Genomic DNA, 16,179 nt, shown 5'->3' on the forward strand with positions numbered 1-16,179 from the left:
TTCTAGGTCAGAAGTTGAAGCAGTTTCTTCCCTTGTATTGAGAGGCACTATTGGGGGGTGGCCTTTTGGCTTAGTACTTGGCTTTGTTTAAAGATGCATATTCAAACCAGTGTTTTGCTCTCTCATTCTCACCAACAATACAGTAGCCAGAAAAAGTTTTGTTTTAGGGATGGGGCTACAGGAGGATATAGGCTCTTCATTTAAATTACTTAAAACTATAGCAGGAAATGCAGAGACCTTTTGAATTTTATTACAGTTAGTGATTTACAGTAATTTTTTTCTTATTTGTTCATAAGGCCAATTCACAGTATGAGCCTTTTAGTAATGGAAGTCTCTCTTTTCTTTATTTTATAGAGCCTCTTTTGTCAGTCCCAGTTCCTCAATCCATGTTAACTGGAATTTTACAGCCTCAACCCCTCCCAGCAGGGGAGACTGTAATAGTTCCTGAAAACCTGCTGAATAACTCGGGAGTCAGACCAGTGATTCTGATAGGTAAGTCTTACACTGGGGACTCAAATGCTGCATGTTGTACTAATACACACTCCCCAGGACAAAGGGGGGTTTATTTCTTTTTGTTGGTTCTGGCATTTAGTACAATACCAAGTTGGTTTGTCACAGATAGTTTCCTTTAGTTGCTCAATATTTAAAACTGAGTGTCAGGCGATTTCTGGAGAACCTGATTTGCAAACAGGTCACCACTAGGTCAAATTTATGCAGAACCACTGGCCAAATCTAAGTTTTATACAAATAAGATTTTTGTAAAACCCAAGAAGAGAACAATTTCCAAGTGATGAAAATAGCTTTCCAGTATAAACAACTTATAAACCAAACAAATATTTCCTGCAGCATTTATAGTTCAAATCTTGAAGCCCCAGAATTCTATGTGAGAACCAGAAAATTGATTTGCACTGACTAAACAGAAGTAAATCATACTAACTTTTTGTCATTTATAGTCCATAGTTCTTGTAAGCAATTGAGATAACAGATCAGGCTTCAGGCATTTAAAATCCTTTAGTTGTATGAAATACTTTGTTAACCCTTAGAAAGACATTGCTTTAAGAGTATGACTTTTAATGTGAATATGCCTTTCAACCTGAGCTATTTGGGCATAATACATTAAAATAGATGGGTCAGCTCGTGCTGCCAAAATTTTGATGAGTGACTTTTTTTTTCACTCTAAATTTTATTTAGGTTCAATATAGTATAGTTGGTCATTAAAAGTAGCTTCAGTGTCAACAGATCATGCTTGTCAATACAGTCTGTGGAATAATTTACCCCAAAGGAATGGAGAAGATCTCCAAGTCCTGACTTGCACAGATAATTTTAATACACACAGCTCCAGGAGAATTAACAGGGCCATGTACACCAGTAAATCTGTCAAGGATAGGGTTATGCTTCTGGTTTGTTTTGCTTAGCGTTGTTTTCTGGAAGCCGATTATAAAGCTCTAACGTGGTGCTCTAATGGTTTTCAGAGAAACACTTCCTTATTAAAGATGAGGGTGCCTACAGCCATCAGCTTAAGTGCAAATTGAATGCAGCCCTTAGGCTCTTGGAGAGCTGCCATTAAGTCCTCAGTTAGGCTAAACGTTAGTGGCCCTGAGAAACAGCGCCCTATTAATAGTACAGAACCAGATGTACCCAAAAGGATGGATTTGGCAAAATCTCTGTGGAAATGCTTCTTTTGAAATGAAAAACATTCTGAAGTAAAAGAGGAGTTAGCCTGTGCTCATGTGCTTTACCTTACAGAATGGCATGTTTAGTTGTCAATGTTTATTTTACCTGTTTATGAAAACAGAATGGGGAGGTGGCAAAAAAAGTGAAATCAATCAAGCAATACCACAGTGTCTGAATCAATGCTAATGTGACTTATGCTGCTTTTATAATGTTAAGATCAATGTACTTTTGCTTTCATTGATTTTTCTTCTTTGTACACTATATTATGTAGAATCTGTATTTAAAGGTCAGGGTAAGACCCAAACAGATGTTATCCAAATACAGATGAGAATATTAATAGTTATTACCCTGCTGGATATCAAGCAGTTAATGTTAGTTCTTGCAAATGTATGTGATCGCTTGTTGTAAAACACAGCAGAGGATCCCTGGACTACAATTTGTTTTTTAAGCTATTATAATGCTAGGAATAGTCATTGGTGCAATGTATTTTTCCAGACAGCTTTAAGAAGACATTTGGAAATGTATTATTGTGCAAGATTTCTTGTAATGGCAAATTTTATGAATTTCTGTGGGGGTTTTGTTTGTTTTATCATAGGCTATGGCACTTTACCTTATTTCTATGGAAATGTTGGTGATATTGTTGTAAGTCCCTTGCTGGTGAACTGCTACAAGATTCCACAGCTGGAAAACAAGGATTTGGATCTCTTGGGTTTGTCCAGCAGTCAGCTGCTAAGTGTGGAGAATATGATACTTTTAACTATTCAGTATCTTGTCCAGCTAGGTAAGCAATTTGTCATAAGTACTTGGTTTTATTAGACACTGTCTTTTTTTCTTCATGCCTCCTTTATGTCCCTTTTAGGATCAGTTTTCTGGCTGCTTTTGTGGCTGGAAGAGGCAAGTGGCTCCATCTAGTGTGTGTGACTTAGCCACTTTGCTCCTGAAACGGAAGAAGTGAAGTGAATTTAAAGGCTGATGCTGCTTCTACTCTCCATATGGGGATTGACCAGGTCACCTTTGTGAAATGGATTTGCAATGCAGATAACTCATTTTCTTAGGGTATCAAACCATCAGTTATCACAGCCCTTTCTAAGGACACTTGGTCTGTTTTATTCAGTTTTGTGACAAATGCTGGCAGATGTGTGATGGTTGTCATTGTTTTGGTGACAGCACTGTTTACATGAAAACCACATTTGTTATTCAGACTAAGAGATTCAGTGAATATCTCATTCTTGTAAATGTTTTTGAAATGGACTTTTTGCAAGTTTGAGAGCAAACCAGTAAGCCACATTTTTTTTCTCTTATTGTAGGTCCAGTCATTTTCCCTACCTTAGAATAAAAAGAGCAGTGGTAGCAGCAAGGTTTTAGAAGTTAAAAATGGGAGAGTTTTGGGAGACTTCTACGGTAGTCTCACCCAAACTTTTGTATTTGAAAAGATGCCACTTTTCATAGGGGAGTGTGAAGTTACTTTTGAAGAGCACAGTGCATCTGTAATACATAATGGTATGAAGTATGCAGGTGTTCCAAAAGCAGCACAGCTGCTGATAACCTTTCAATTTGGGGACCAAATGTGCTCCAAACCCCGAATATGCAGGTTTCACCCATGAGTGCTTACACTTCTCTGCAGTTCTGTAGGAGACAGGAAGGAAACCATTTTCCATGTTGTAATACTCTCTAAGTGACCTGTTGGCTTTGTTTATCATTCTCTACCTCACTAGTTTATTGGATGCCATGTTAGAACTGACAAAGGGTTTCTTAATTTTTTACAGGATGTTTTTCTGTTACCTTCTTTCAGTGAGCCTAAATTTGTTATTTGAGGTTTTCACCTTTATTGGAAAGTTGTAGAGTATGCGTGGTAAAACCAGCTGCTTCACACAATTCTGGATTGATAGAGGCAGCTTGCAAATTTGTAGCCAGCTGATAACAGCCTTTCCAGTTAAAAATAAACTATTTGTTGAAACCTGTGAGTCAGTGAATCATGCTTCATGAGCAAGTCTAACTTTAGATGGATGCATCAAGTCTATACTTGCTGCAAACTAGAGGAGGCTTCATGCAAAGCTTCTGTAGCTGAACTGTGTCCACTGAGCACTGTGATTCAGCATAAAGCAGTTCTCTTGTTAGCAGGTGTTTAGTTTGGCTTTTGTTCTTAGCTGGGCAAAGCTGAATAGTTTGCTATTTGACCTTATGTGGAGACGTGTGCCAGTACTGTAAGATGAAAGAGCCTAATGAGGAGAAAAGTAAAAACATTCTGTAGAGTAGGGGATCAAAACATGTTGCTGGTTTGAATACTGCTGTAAACTTTAAACTGTTGGAATTGTGACAGCTGCACCAAGATGTAGCCTTTGTCCCATGTTGTTAAATCAAAGCAGATTAGAGATGATTGGAGGGCGGCCAGATTGAAAAGTTTTTGACAAGAAGAGACCAATACACATATAAATTAACAATTTATTCATGTAAGCCTATTTTTTTAATTGAGAAAGTAGGACTAAAATGTTTTTCTTTTCTCCAGAGTATATTGCGAAAGAGTAAGATAAAGACAAAGATAAAAAAGCAGGCAAAAGCATGAAAGAGAGTCTTGCCTAATTTTTTTATGATATCATTACTTGTATAAAATATATTTGCAGATGACTGTGATCACGGATGATAAAAATACTATCTGTGGAAGTGCTCCTTTTTTGGAAAAAAAAGGATATAGCTGAGAATTCCTGTCAGTGTTCTTGTGAAATTATGACATTAATTGTAGGATGATGCTGTTGTGTTTTCAGAAATCAGCTGAGCAGCTCGTGATGATATTACAAATCAAAGTAAAAAAACAAATGCATATCTGATGCTTTAAACCTTCTTGGAAGACTATACATAGTTAAACCTGTGATTGTGAGCTGTAGCGTGGCTATAAATAAATTCCACTGACTGTGATAAAGGAATAAGTTAAAAAAGATAAAGAAGTGTGTTTGATTTAAGTGGCTTTTTTTTAGTCTACCTCCAGGACTTACTCGGATTTCACACTTGTTATCTTTGGCAGCATTCATGGTGAAGTGTTCTCAAGCTTTGTTTTTATACAGAATGGCTTTGGTTTTGTATATCAGAATGCCCATATTTGCACTATGGGTTACATTCCATCATTTGCAATCATCAGCTTTTTGCTACTGCACTGCCATTTCTACAAACACAGTCTCAGCCTATGCAGTGCTAAGGTGGTCTGTGTTCTGGTTGAAAAAGATTTCTGAACCCTGTGTTGTATCTCCTGTTTAGGATTCTGGAATCATTCTCCTTTCTCTCTGTGCATTGTTGTGGTGCATTTGAGTCATTTTGACTCTAGATTTTGTGTGCTGTGACGTCCAGAGGGGTTTTGTAGTTTTAATGTCCAAATGCACATCCAGACTCAAGGCTCTCGCAGGGCTTTGCTTTGAGTGGAGGGGGTAGTCAGAAACTAAAAGCAAGAGCTTTCTCCAGCAATTCTCCTGTCTTGGGTGGTTGGAGAAGTAGCCTCTGTGGGTTGTACCCTGAAGTTTGCCTCCCCAGAAATGAGTGTCATCCAGAAATGGATGACATTTGAATATATTGACCTAAACTGTATAGAATAATAGAATAGAATCATAGCAGCACTGAATCATTTAGGTTGAAAAAACCTTTAAGATCAGTGAGATCAGTCACTAACTCAGCACTGCCAGGTTCACCACTAAACCATGTCCCCAACTGCCACATCCATGTATCTTTCAATGCCTTCAGGGATGCTGAATACACCACTTCCCTGGGCAGCCTATTCCAATGCCTAACCACTCTTTCAGTGAAGAAATTTATCCCAATGTCCAATCTAAACTTCCCCTGGCACAACTTGAGGCTGTGTCCATCTGTCCTGTTGCTTGTTATCCAGGAGAAGAGACCAATCCCCACCTGGCTGCAGCCTCCTGTCAAGTAATGGTAGAGAGCAATGAGGTCCTCCTGACCCTCTTTTTCTCTAAACAACCCCAGCTCCCTTTTCCCACAGAACTTGTGTTCCCCAGCTCTGCTGCCCTTCTTTGGACATGCTCCAGCACTTCAACATCCTTCCTGTAGTGAGGGGCCCTGAACTGTACACAGGACTCGAGGTGTGGCTTCACCAGTGCTGAGTACAGGGGGATGATCCTGCCCTGGTCCTGCTGGCCATGCTATTTCTGCTGGAAGTCAGGCATTGGCCTTCTTGGCCACCTGGGCATGTGCTGGTTCATGCTCAGCCAGCCATCAACCAACATCCCCAGGTGCTTTTCCAGCAGGCAGCCTCCAGCCACTCTTCCCAAGCCTGTTGCACTGCTGGGGGTTGCTGTGACCCAAGGGCAGGACGTGGCACTTTGTTCTGTTGAATCTCAAACCATTGTCCTCAGCCCATTGATCCAGCCTGTCCAGATCCCTCTGCAGCGCCTTCCTGCCCTCTGTCACCTGCAAGCTGCCTGAGGGTGCTCTCATGCAGAATTACTGAATACTGGGAGTTGAAAGGGACCCATAAGGATCATCAAGTCCAGCTCTTAAGGGAATGGCCCATGTGGAGTTTGAATGTACTACCTTGGCATTGTTAGCACTGTGTTGTGACCAACTGAGCCAATCTCACTCAACCCCCTTGTCCGTATCATCAATATAGATATTAAACAGACTGGTCCAAACACTGAGCCCTGGGGGGCACTACTTGTGACCAGACACCAACTGACTGCAACTCAGATATTGATATTTTATTATATTGTTTATTTTGCAGTTTTGTTTTTGAAATCAAGATGATCATTTGCATGCTCATTTCTGTAGAGAAGCTTCTATATATTCCCTTTTAGCATCGATATTTTTTTAAGGAAACTATTCACAATCAAAATCAATATCTATCATTTTGTCTTACATCTCATCTGATATTAGTTCCATTATTTTTCTGGACAGCTGTACTTTCTTATGAGTAATCTGAGTGAAATTCTGTGTATTTTCATACTGGGAATCTGCTTTTCCATTTGTACCATTATTTTAATCTTCTTGGATTCATGATGATGACCCTTGTGTTTAGAGCATATCTCTTAAGTAGCCTCCCTCAATCAGCATAAGCTTGCTTTAATTTCTGCTAGTGGGTAGCATCATTTTCATTTGTTACTTTATTTCTGCAGAGGAACATTCTTCTCTACTGATATATGTCTATGTTTTTTTTTTTTAGTTTTGAGGTCTTCAAGGACCTGGAATGTGTGATGCTTTTTTAGAAGGAAAAAGAAAGTCTTCCAAAAGAGAACTCTAAAAGAGAGAATTATGCCCATGCTGTGTTAAATTGGACTCTTCAGAATTTTTCAGTTTGCATCAAAAATGAAAACAGCCTTGCTCTTACAAGTTTATAGTTGTCTTACCATCCTATGGTAATTGGATGGTGGCACTTTCCATATGTTACTTTTCAAAAAGGCAAAAATGACAACAGGTGGCAGTTTTTACAGATTCTCTGCTGTGGGTTATTTACCTACACCCTGTTTCTCACACAACCTTTCTGTTTCCTGGCCTGAAAGAAAACATAAAACCAAACCCAGTATTTCACATCTCTCTGATATTTAAGCCCTCCTTTAGTCAAAGAAAAGCAAGATGCTGAAGTGTGAAGCTGCCTCCTCTGGCACTGATATGAGATCTTTGCAAAATAAGCCATGGTTACTTTTTACTCTGTGTTCATGAATGTTTTTAACTGTTCCTGAAAATCTTTGACAATGAGACAAAGCTAACTGAACAGAATGTTAATTGAAGTTCAGTTGGAGGACTGATGCCAAGATAGGATGGCTTATATTTCTGTTTTCCAGTACAGTTGACAGAGTCTGGGGAATGTAGATCTAAAGTTGCATATTCTTCTTTAGGGTAGGTGCTTGCAGATTTGCTAAATTAATTTAATGAAGCTAAGGAAGAAGTTAAACAAGTTTATTTGCATCTATGCTTAGTTGATTAGTATGCAGGATGAGAAAAAGCAAAACAAAGAGCACTTAACAGGCTTTGTCAGGCTGCATGGCTGTGATTAGGCTACAAGGATAAGCATTTTGGTTTTCTGCTGCAAAAACATATGGCTGCATGCTCAACCCTTCTCTTCCAGGCAAAAGGCACATATTTTCCCCCTCCCTTGTTTGTCCCACCCGTTGCTGAAGCTAGGAGTGAGGTGTAATACCTCATTGTTTGGAGGAGAAGAAAAAAAAGGCAGTGGTGGAAGAGAAAGGCTTCTAAAATAAAAAACCAAGAATGAGCTATGAGGGTACATATCCACTGAGTAGCAAGTGGTTATTTTAAAATATAAAAAATATGATGAAGGAGCTTGTCAGATCAAGACAGACGTGTAATTATTCCTGGTACAATAACATTTTTATGTGAGACACTGTTCTTCTCTTTGTTTGTTTGCATTGTAGGTCCTGACCAGATACCCCTGAGGGAAGAATTTGAGCAGATCATGTTGAAAGCTATGCAGGAGTTCACTCTGAGGGAGAGATCCTTGCAAATGAGTGCACAGTGTATCTCTGTGTCACCAGGTCAACTCCCTTGGCTTGCCAGGTTAATCGCCAGTGTGTCTCGGGATCTCGTGCACGTGGTTGTCACCCAGAATTCCCTGGCAGAGGGCATCTCGGAGACCCTGAGGTCTCTCAATGAAATGAAACATCAGCAAAAGCTACCAGATTATGTAGTTGCCATTTGTGCATCCAAGATTAGAGGAAATGAATTCTGTGTAGTGGTTCTAGGTGAGTATATTTGCAGACTGCTTCAAATGGCAATGCCAAATTCATTTTCTTGAGTTGTTGATCTGGTTTTTAAATCCCTTTTGTTCTTTTTATGCTCCTTTGTATTGTTGCACCACAATGCCAAAGTTTACTGTATCTTCAGCAAGACTTGGAGTACTGAAGTCCGTGAAGATACAGAAAAGTATCTTTATGCCGGTCATTACTACTTCTTGAGAGGCCTGAGACTTTTTTGTTTGTGTGATTGCCTTAGAAAATATCTTGAAGTGACCCAGTGACAAAATAGTTGCTTTGTCTTTGTTTCATGTAACAGCTGCGGTATTTTACATGGCAGGATCTTCTGCAGACTGCTTAGAACAGAATGTGCTTTTCATCCTTTTTGTCCTTATTTTTATCCTTTTTATTCTGCACTGATGACTGGCTGTGCTCTCTGTGTGTGAATGAGTGTGTCTGGATGGAAATGAGCTTGGACTAGTCATCTTTGTTGGCAGATAAATCAGTAATGCAATTTTCTACTTTTTAAATCTTTTTTCTCCCACACTCGGGATAATTACTTTTTTCCTATTTATCCAGAATCCTCCATTTATTCTAAGGTGCAAATACTTATTTTTAGTATCATTTGCCATACGAGTATGCAAAATGATGTGCAATCGCAAAGAACTTGCTAAAATTAGTTAAATCAACTAATTCTCCAGTCACTAATGAAGTAGACTGAGACTGCTCTCCCAGTCTACTGGATAAAGGCAGTGGAGATCCATGACAGAAGATCAGAGTGCCCCAGACTTCTAGGATGAGGAGGTTGTGTTGACAATAAATTGTATTAAGGTTTGCTCTCTCTCTTTTCCCCTCTCTTCTCCAGGTCAGTATCAATCTCGGGCACTTGCAGAGAGCATGCTTACCACCAGTGAATTTTTAAAAGAGATCAGTTACGAGCTCATCACAGGGAAAGTGAGTTTCCTGGCATCACATTTCAAAAATACATCTTTAGGTGAGTGATTCTAAGAAACAGAAGTTCTAGCCAAGACAGTATTGTCATTAGGGTTGGTGTGTCTCCTGTTCAGCAGTTAAAATGCACGTGGATACAGCTCTGCTCTCTCCATTGAGAGGCATTCTGTTCTTCTCTCCTCCTTGTGTGTAAAAGAGTGCTTGTCTCCTTTACGTGTGTGGTGGCAGTTCATAACCCTTTGGCAAAACATTTTTAACCCTGTCTCATCTGTTGAAAGTAATGGCAGGGCATGTCATGCTTACATAACCCATACTTATGGGTTTGAAACACAAGTGTTTTCTAGTTTGTGCTTTTAGCTAGGTTTTAGAGGTTGTTCTGTAGTGTGTGCTTCTTTGTAATCATCAGATGTCACCAGCAGCTGTAAAGCCACGGACCTAAAATTATACAACTGTGGCTCCTTTTTTAAAAAAAAATTAATCCAATTGGTAAATCAGTAGATAATAGAGAAAAGTATTCTCCCTCCTTCTCTTCTCTGTATGCCCAGTCCCTTGCCCGAGTGCAGATTTGACATGAGCTGTGTGAGAACAGGTTGTATGTAATATTTGATGATGTTTCTCTGAAATGGTTTCCTGGTGTTGCTCATTCTGATCTAGGTGATGATCTGGACAAGCTGCTGGAGAAGATGCTACAGCAGCGAGGGGAAAGTGTCATTATTCCTTTTAATGGAGATGTTAGCGAGTGTGTGTCATCTCAGGAGGCAATTGCCATGGTTTCTACACAAGAACCAGGTAATTTTTATTATGTACAAGATACGAAAGAAGTGAGTAGCTGGTTAAACATCAGAATGCATACACCTCAGGATAATCTGAGGGCACATTTGCAGTCAGTGTGCCAACCTTAAAATACTAATGCTGCCAGCTAAATGTAGCAATACAGCACTTGCTCAGACAGAAAATCTCTGTAATAACCTTCAGCAAATTTTTTTCCCTGATGTTTTTATATTCTCTAAGCTAAAACATGTTATCTTCTGTTAGGCATCAGGCAGAGTAGAGAAGATGTTTCTTTGTAGCACTGGCAGAGTTCATTCATCTCATCTTTTTGCACAGAGAAAAAGAATGCAACCTTGAGTTTATGGCAGAGAGGAACTGTGTTCTCCTTCTATGTCCTCAGCTGTCCTCCTACCTGGTATTATGCATTAGAGACTTGTGCTCTGAGGCTTAAACTTTCAGGGAATGTGTTTTAAGATCTTGGACTGAAAGTGTTAGGCAAGTGTGATCTGTAATTTGTTGATCTGAGATGTGTCTTATTCAGCATCATGTGATAAGATGATTACGTTCAAAAGGTAAGCTAGGATTTCCTGTCTAAAATTGCTAATTTCTGAATTATTTAGCTATTCAGAGTTCTAAACATACTTTCCTTTTCATATCACAATACTGGCGAAAGATACAGTGAGCTGTTGTGAACACTGAGATTATTTCAGGTCCAGTATCAAAGCAAATTCAAGCTCCAATAAAGCTTTTTTTTCTGTGAAAGAAAGGTATGCTCTTGGTTCATACTGGTTAACTTAAATTCATCTATTTGGAGTTAAATCTGAATGAAAGCAGGATGGTTTATTGTCTCCACGTGGATCAGGAGATCCAGCTAGAAGGACTGCCAGGCACTTTGTTCTGGCACCCTCAGAAGTACAAGTCTTGAGCTTCCCCAGAGGATCAGTTTGAAGGGAGAATGATCTTTAGATTCTGGGGTTTTTTTCTTCTTACAGTGTACTTTTTTTTTAAACCTTCATATTTTCTCAAACAATTGTTCTGAGTTAGGTTTGTCCTTAACATATAGCTGTACAGTGCTTGAACCTATTCAGAAACTGCCTGAATAAAAAAAAAAATAAAGAAGTAAGTCTCCTAGGCAGTGAGAGGGACATTTTATTCCATAGCAGATCTGCTGAGATGGGCATATTTGAACAGGAGATAATCACATGGGCATATGCACACGTGAAGACACGTCCCTGTGTAAAACCAATACAGTTGTAAAAGTGGCATAAACAAAACACTGTAATGCCATTATAGGAATTAATCTGGTAATCTGCAAGTTGAAAAGTGGTTAATGAAGCATGGATTGTTGGACACAGAATTTACCTAATGAAAATACTAAAATGGAACGTGATTTATTTTGAGGAAACATGAGTGCTCTGTTCAGTCTGTCAGTTCTCTGCATCTAGTGTGATATTGACGTTCATTAAGTCCAAATAAATCTGAGTTTGAGAAGAACATTAGAGCTTTGTACCTCTCTGTCTCTGCTTTTTATTATATGTACACATGCACATCTTCATATATATCTAGGTATGTGCATGCGTATTATGTATGTGTTGGTTCATTTAACAGAATGCATTTCACTGTGTTGGCGTTGAGGTTTCCTTGGGTTAGAAATCCTTAAAATGCTTAGGGGTATATTAAAAAATGGGCAGTGCTGTACTTGAGGTCATCTGATATATTGCCACATTTTTATCAAAGAAAGAAAGTTGTCATTTGTGATCTGGACCAAACTTTCCAGAGAGTTGAGATTTATTCTGGTGAGTGATGTTTTTTTCCTGATAATAGAGGGTAGGCTGTTTGGAGGGTCGTGTTTTACTGGGGGGGTGGGAAAGTAAACATGTTTCTTGCTGTGTTTTGTTTTCTTTTTCAAACAAACACACTCTAGATTTGGATGTTGATACCTTCCAAATTTACCAGCCACAGCTCACAGTTGCCAGAAAGCTCTTGTCCCAGGTTTGTGCTATAGCAGACAGTGGCAATCAGAGCCTGGATCTGGGCCACTTCAGCAAGGTGGACTTCATTGTCATAGTGCCCCGCTCGGAAGTCCTGGTGCAGCAGACCCTTCAGCGGATTCGGCAGTCAGGTAACAGGGAGGGGAGGGCAAACAGGCTGATAAACACCGGTGGGGGATGTTATTACATCATTACTGGTATATGGGGAAAAGTTGCTCCAGCGTATCTTTTGTCCTCATAGTTTGTGTTTTATTGTACTTAAAAAAAAAATTTTACAAAATCATTAAGACCCTGGAAAATACCTAATTGATCCATATTTCAGAGTACTTTTTTCTTTAATTCAAATGGCATTCAAGGTCATGTCCATTGCACCATGCCTAATTTATGAATATGACAGCAATATATCTTTGCAAAGACTAGTTGTATTGACACAAGCATTAAAGCAGAGCATGAAAAGTATATTATATGATGTATGATATTATATGATAGAGAATCAATTTTATATAAATTTTATACAAATTAATAATAGAAAATATAAATTTTATAATGATATAAAATACCAATTTTATATAAATTAATGATATTTGTAAAGGAAAGGTGAGGATGACTTTATCTGACTCAAACAATATTAATATGTTAGCTTAATGTTGGCAAGTTTGGCCTCAGATCGATCAAAGAGCATACCCAACTGAGTGCTGCTTTGGAAATGTTTGTGGAGGCCTGATGTTTTCCCCCCATTTTTTGATAATGTGAGAACTTTTTGAAGGGTCTTCAGGCACTTTCTGGAGGAAATCCAGAAGCCAAGGAGCACATTTTGGCCTCCATTGTGAGAGAAATCACAATTGGATAATCGTCCTCCTACTGGGGCCTCTCAGTGATTTGGCGGACAAGTGGCAACTTCCCATTGACCCTTCATTTTTGGATGGACTCAAAGGAAAAGATTTTTGTTGTATTCTCTTTTTTGCCAGGTGTGCTTGTGGACTTGGGCCTAGAAGACAATGGGACGGCCTATCAGAGAGCTGAGAAATACGTGGTGCGGCTGGACAATGAGATTCAAGCTAAATTTGAAGTTTTCATGAGGCGGGTGAAGCAGAACCCCTACACGCTCTTTGTGCTGGTTCATGACAATGCCCACGTGGATTTAACAAGGTAGCTGCTCCAATCTGCTGAAGGCAAACCATCCTCTCCCAGCATCTTCCCGTTAGGTTTTTCGGAAGACTTACCATCTTAGACGTGTATTGCTTTGCCTAGGCGTTTTTAAGGCATTTTGTGCCTTATAATCCAAAAGAATCTCTTTTGGTTGCCCATATTTATTACCTTATTCTGATTCAGAAGGTTGGTGAGAGTAGTTTCAGATTATTGGATGCCTAACAGGACTCCTTTTTAGGGTTGTGTGCTATGGTGCTGAAGTCTGGTGCTGAAGGGGAAAAAGCTGGATTTTGCAAATTTCTTTGTTCTTCTTGTCTTTTTTTTCTATTTCTCTTTTTTTTATGTGCTCAAACCCAAATGTATCTGATGCTCACAAGCTGGTTGTGCTTTAATTCATCTTTTTATCCCTGATAATAGTGCTGTTTGTGATATGAGAAAGCCTACAGAGTTTAAGTTTACATCGTAAGGAAGATGCCATAACTTCTGTAAGAAAATGATTTAAAGAAACAGCTGTACTGAATTTGGCTTTAGGTCTAAACACAACACGTACACATATGCAAAAACATTTATTCACACCAAATCACAACTTCATATTGGAAGAAGAAGGAAATAAGTAAAGCTGATTATTCTGTTCTTGTTCCATGAGTAAACTAAGGAGAATAATGTGGTTTAAACATGATGTATATGGTTGTGGGATTCTTTTCAGTATTAGAAATAGGGAAAGATGTCCTTTCCCATGGCAGCGGGGTTGGAACTAGATGGTCTTTAAGGTCCCTTTCAATTCAAACCATTCTATGGCTCTATAATAAGCAAAATACTCTCCTTGAAGGACATCTGAAAATAGACGGAAGCAACATTATTTCTACATGGTCTTCCATTCCTTTTTTTTTACTGTCTTTGCTATACTTTGAATTTAGAATTTCTGAATAAATAATGGATGTAAAGGCAATTTCAGGAGCTCAGAACATCAGTAGACTTTCAGGCTCTCCAGCCTTTTAGAAATTTGTTTTTTCAGACTGGAAATGCCTCTGAATTTCATAAAATTGCAACTATATCCTATCCCTATAGCTCATGGAAAAGTGTTTCTTAATGAGAGGGGTTTAATCAGCTTTGGCTTATTTTTGGTTTCCTCGGCTTTTTTAAATTGTCACACTAATCCACCTTCTCACTGTCAACAGATTTTGATCCTTTATTTAGGTGTTTGCTGTTTTTCCTTTTTTCCGTGAGTTTACCCACAGAGAACAGTCAAACATTTTTTGAAGTTTTTTACCTTTCCAAAGAGATTTTTTTTTGAGCCATGGTTCTCTGTGTCACAGTCAGTTAGAGATTTTTCTGTAGGAAGAGAATAATCCATTGAATTTCAGGACATCAGTAAGGCAATTCTTTGCATTCTTATTTCTGCAGTGCCATTTCAAGTTCCCTGTCACATGGTGAGCCTAATCATGGTCTGGCTGATAGAGTAATTAATTGCAGGGAGGTGCTTGAAGCGTTCAACCTCCTTGTTCTTCAGGTCAGCTCTTTCCCTTATGCCCTGCAAACACAGCAGTCCAGGATCAGCTCTAGCAATGAGGTCCATTGGATACAATCTGACACCGTGGTAAGTGTTTAACTGTGAATTTTAACTGTGAATTTTAATGTGGAATTGATGCCTAACAGCATTTAGAAAATGTGTGTGCTGGGAGGGAGCTCCTTCTCTGCTGGAGTTTATTCTCTCAGAGTCCAGATGGACAGGCCTGAGATACTGATTGTAGAGGTAGCACCTGTTATTTAGGACCAGGAATTAAACAGTTTTCTTTATCCAGTCATGCAAGATGAGAATCCACTTCCTGTGCTCTGGTCAGACAAAGCTATGTAGACATGCCATAAAGCTACAGAGCTGCCTTTCCCTTTTCAAGGAGTCTGACTTTTGATTGTAAGTTATATGTCACATAGCCTGTCCAGCCTATTCATTACATTCCCAGTCCTAATTAAAGTTGTGTGCTAGGTTAACAAGTTTTGGTGTAGTAGTTGCTGTCATTGTGCAGAGGAAAAATCCTGTTGGATATTCTGCACTATTAACTTTTTCCATCATTTCAGCCAGCTGATTCTGAGGATGTTTTGGATAAACCTGCTAAAAATAGCATTTTCTCCTATTATTTGTTTGGTGTATTTATATCAGATTTGACTTTACTGTGCTGAGTGGAACATTAGTTTCTGCAAAGTGTCTTAAAATGGGAGCTGTAAAAAATAATCTAAAATGATAGAGTGAATGAATATTTTAAGTTTGCCTTTTCATTGATTGTTATATAAACCATGTGGTGACCTTCTAAAATAGTCTAGACAATTTTTTGATTCCCAAAAGTAAAAAAAATTAACAACTTTCAGTCTTCTGATTAAAAAAATAACCCACAAAAAGGGAGGAGACTGTAGGTGGTTAATTACATTCCTAGAGATTACGTCTGATACAAATGCAGTGGAGAATATGCTGTGCTTCCATCAAAGGCTCATGAAATTTGAAAGACAAATATTCTGTCTTTCTGATAGCTGAATGCAGATTTACACTGCAACAAAAAAAATTACTAATTTGTGGTTTCCATTAGAAAAGCATATAGACTCTGACAATCAAGAACAACTTTGGAAATTAATAATCCTTCTCTTTTCAGGTTCTACTCTAAATAGAAATGAGATTACAGTTGTCAGTAGATTTAAAGCCGGAGATAGGGAGTCAGAAAATAATTACCAGGATTCTAGAAACCCCCTGCAGTCACAGGTAGTAGATAATACTCAACAATTTGCAAGGACCTACATGTGTCTTTCCTAGCTGTAGGCAAATAATAAGTTAAGTAAAAAAACAATTTACATTTTATCATATTTGTTGAAACAAATAAATAGCATCACTTAGGGAGAATGGATAAAAAGAAAGGATTCTTTGGTTGGGAAAGTGCTTTTCACTTATTTTCTAAAATGACACAAGA

The 16,179-nt window shown here is 38.6% G+C and overlaps 1 protein-coding gene across 8 annotated transcripts in view; it reads left to right on the plus strand.

The window, feature by feature from the left end:
* The window catches only part of GREB1L (GREB1 like retinoic acid receptor coactivator), a 131,847-nt gene that overhangs the window by 91,023 nt on the left and 24,645 nt on the right, over positions 1–16,179 (plus strand). For all 8 annotated transcript variants that reach the window (XM_059859026.1, XM_059859016.1, XM_059859035.1 and 5 more), the window contains 8 exons: positions 355–492; positions 2,270–2,455; positions 8,046–8,372; positions 9,229–9,357; positions 9,969–10,103; positions 12,010–12,207; positions 13,045–13,225; positions 14,630–14,822. In XM_059859026.1, coding sequence (XP_059715009.1) covers positions 355–492; positions 2,270–2,455; positions 8,046–8,372; positions 9,229–9,357; positions 9,969–10,103; positions 12,010–12,207; positions 13,045–13,225; positions 14,630–14,822 — 1,487 coding nt within the window. The remainder of the gene's footprint in view (positions 1–354; positions 493–2,269; positions 2,456–8,045; positions 8,373–9,228; positions 9,358–9,968; positions 10,104–12,009; positions 12,208–13,044; positions 13,226–14,629; positions 14,823–16,179) is intronic.

Source organism: Haemorhous mexicanus, chromosome 1 (assembly GCF_027477595.1).
Source record: "Haemorhous mexicanus isolate bHaeMex1 chromosome 1, bHaeMex1.pri, whole genome shotgun sequence".
In the NCBI taxonomy this organism is placed as follows: domain Eukaryota; kingdom Metazoa; phylum Chordata; class Aves; order Passeriformes; family Fringillidae; genus Haemorhous; species Haemorhous mexicanus.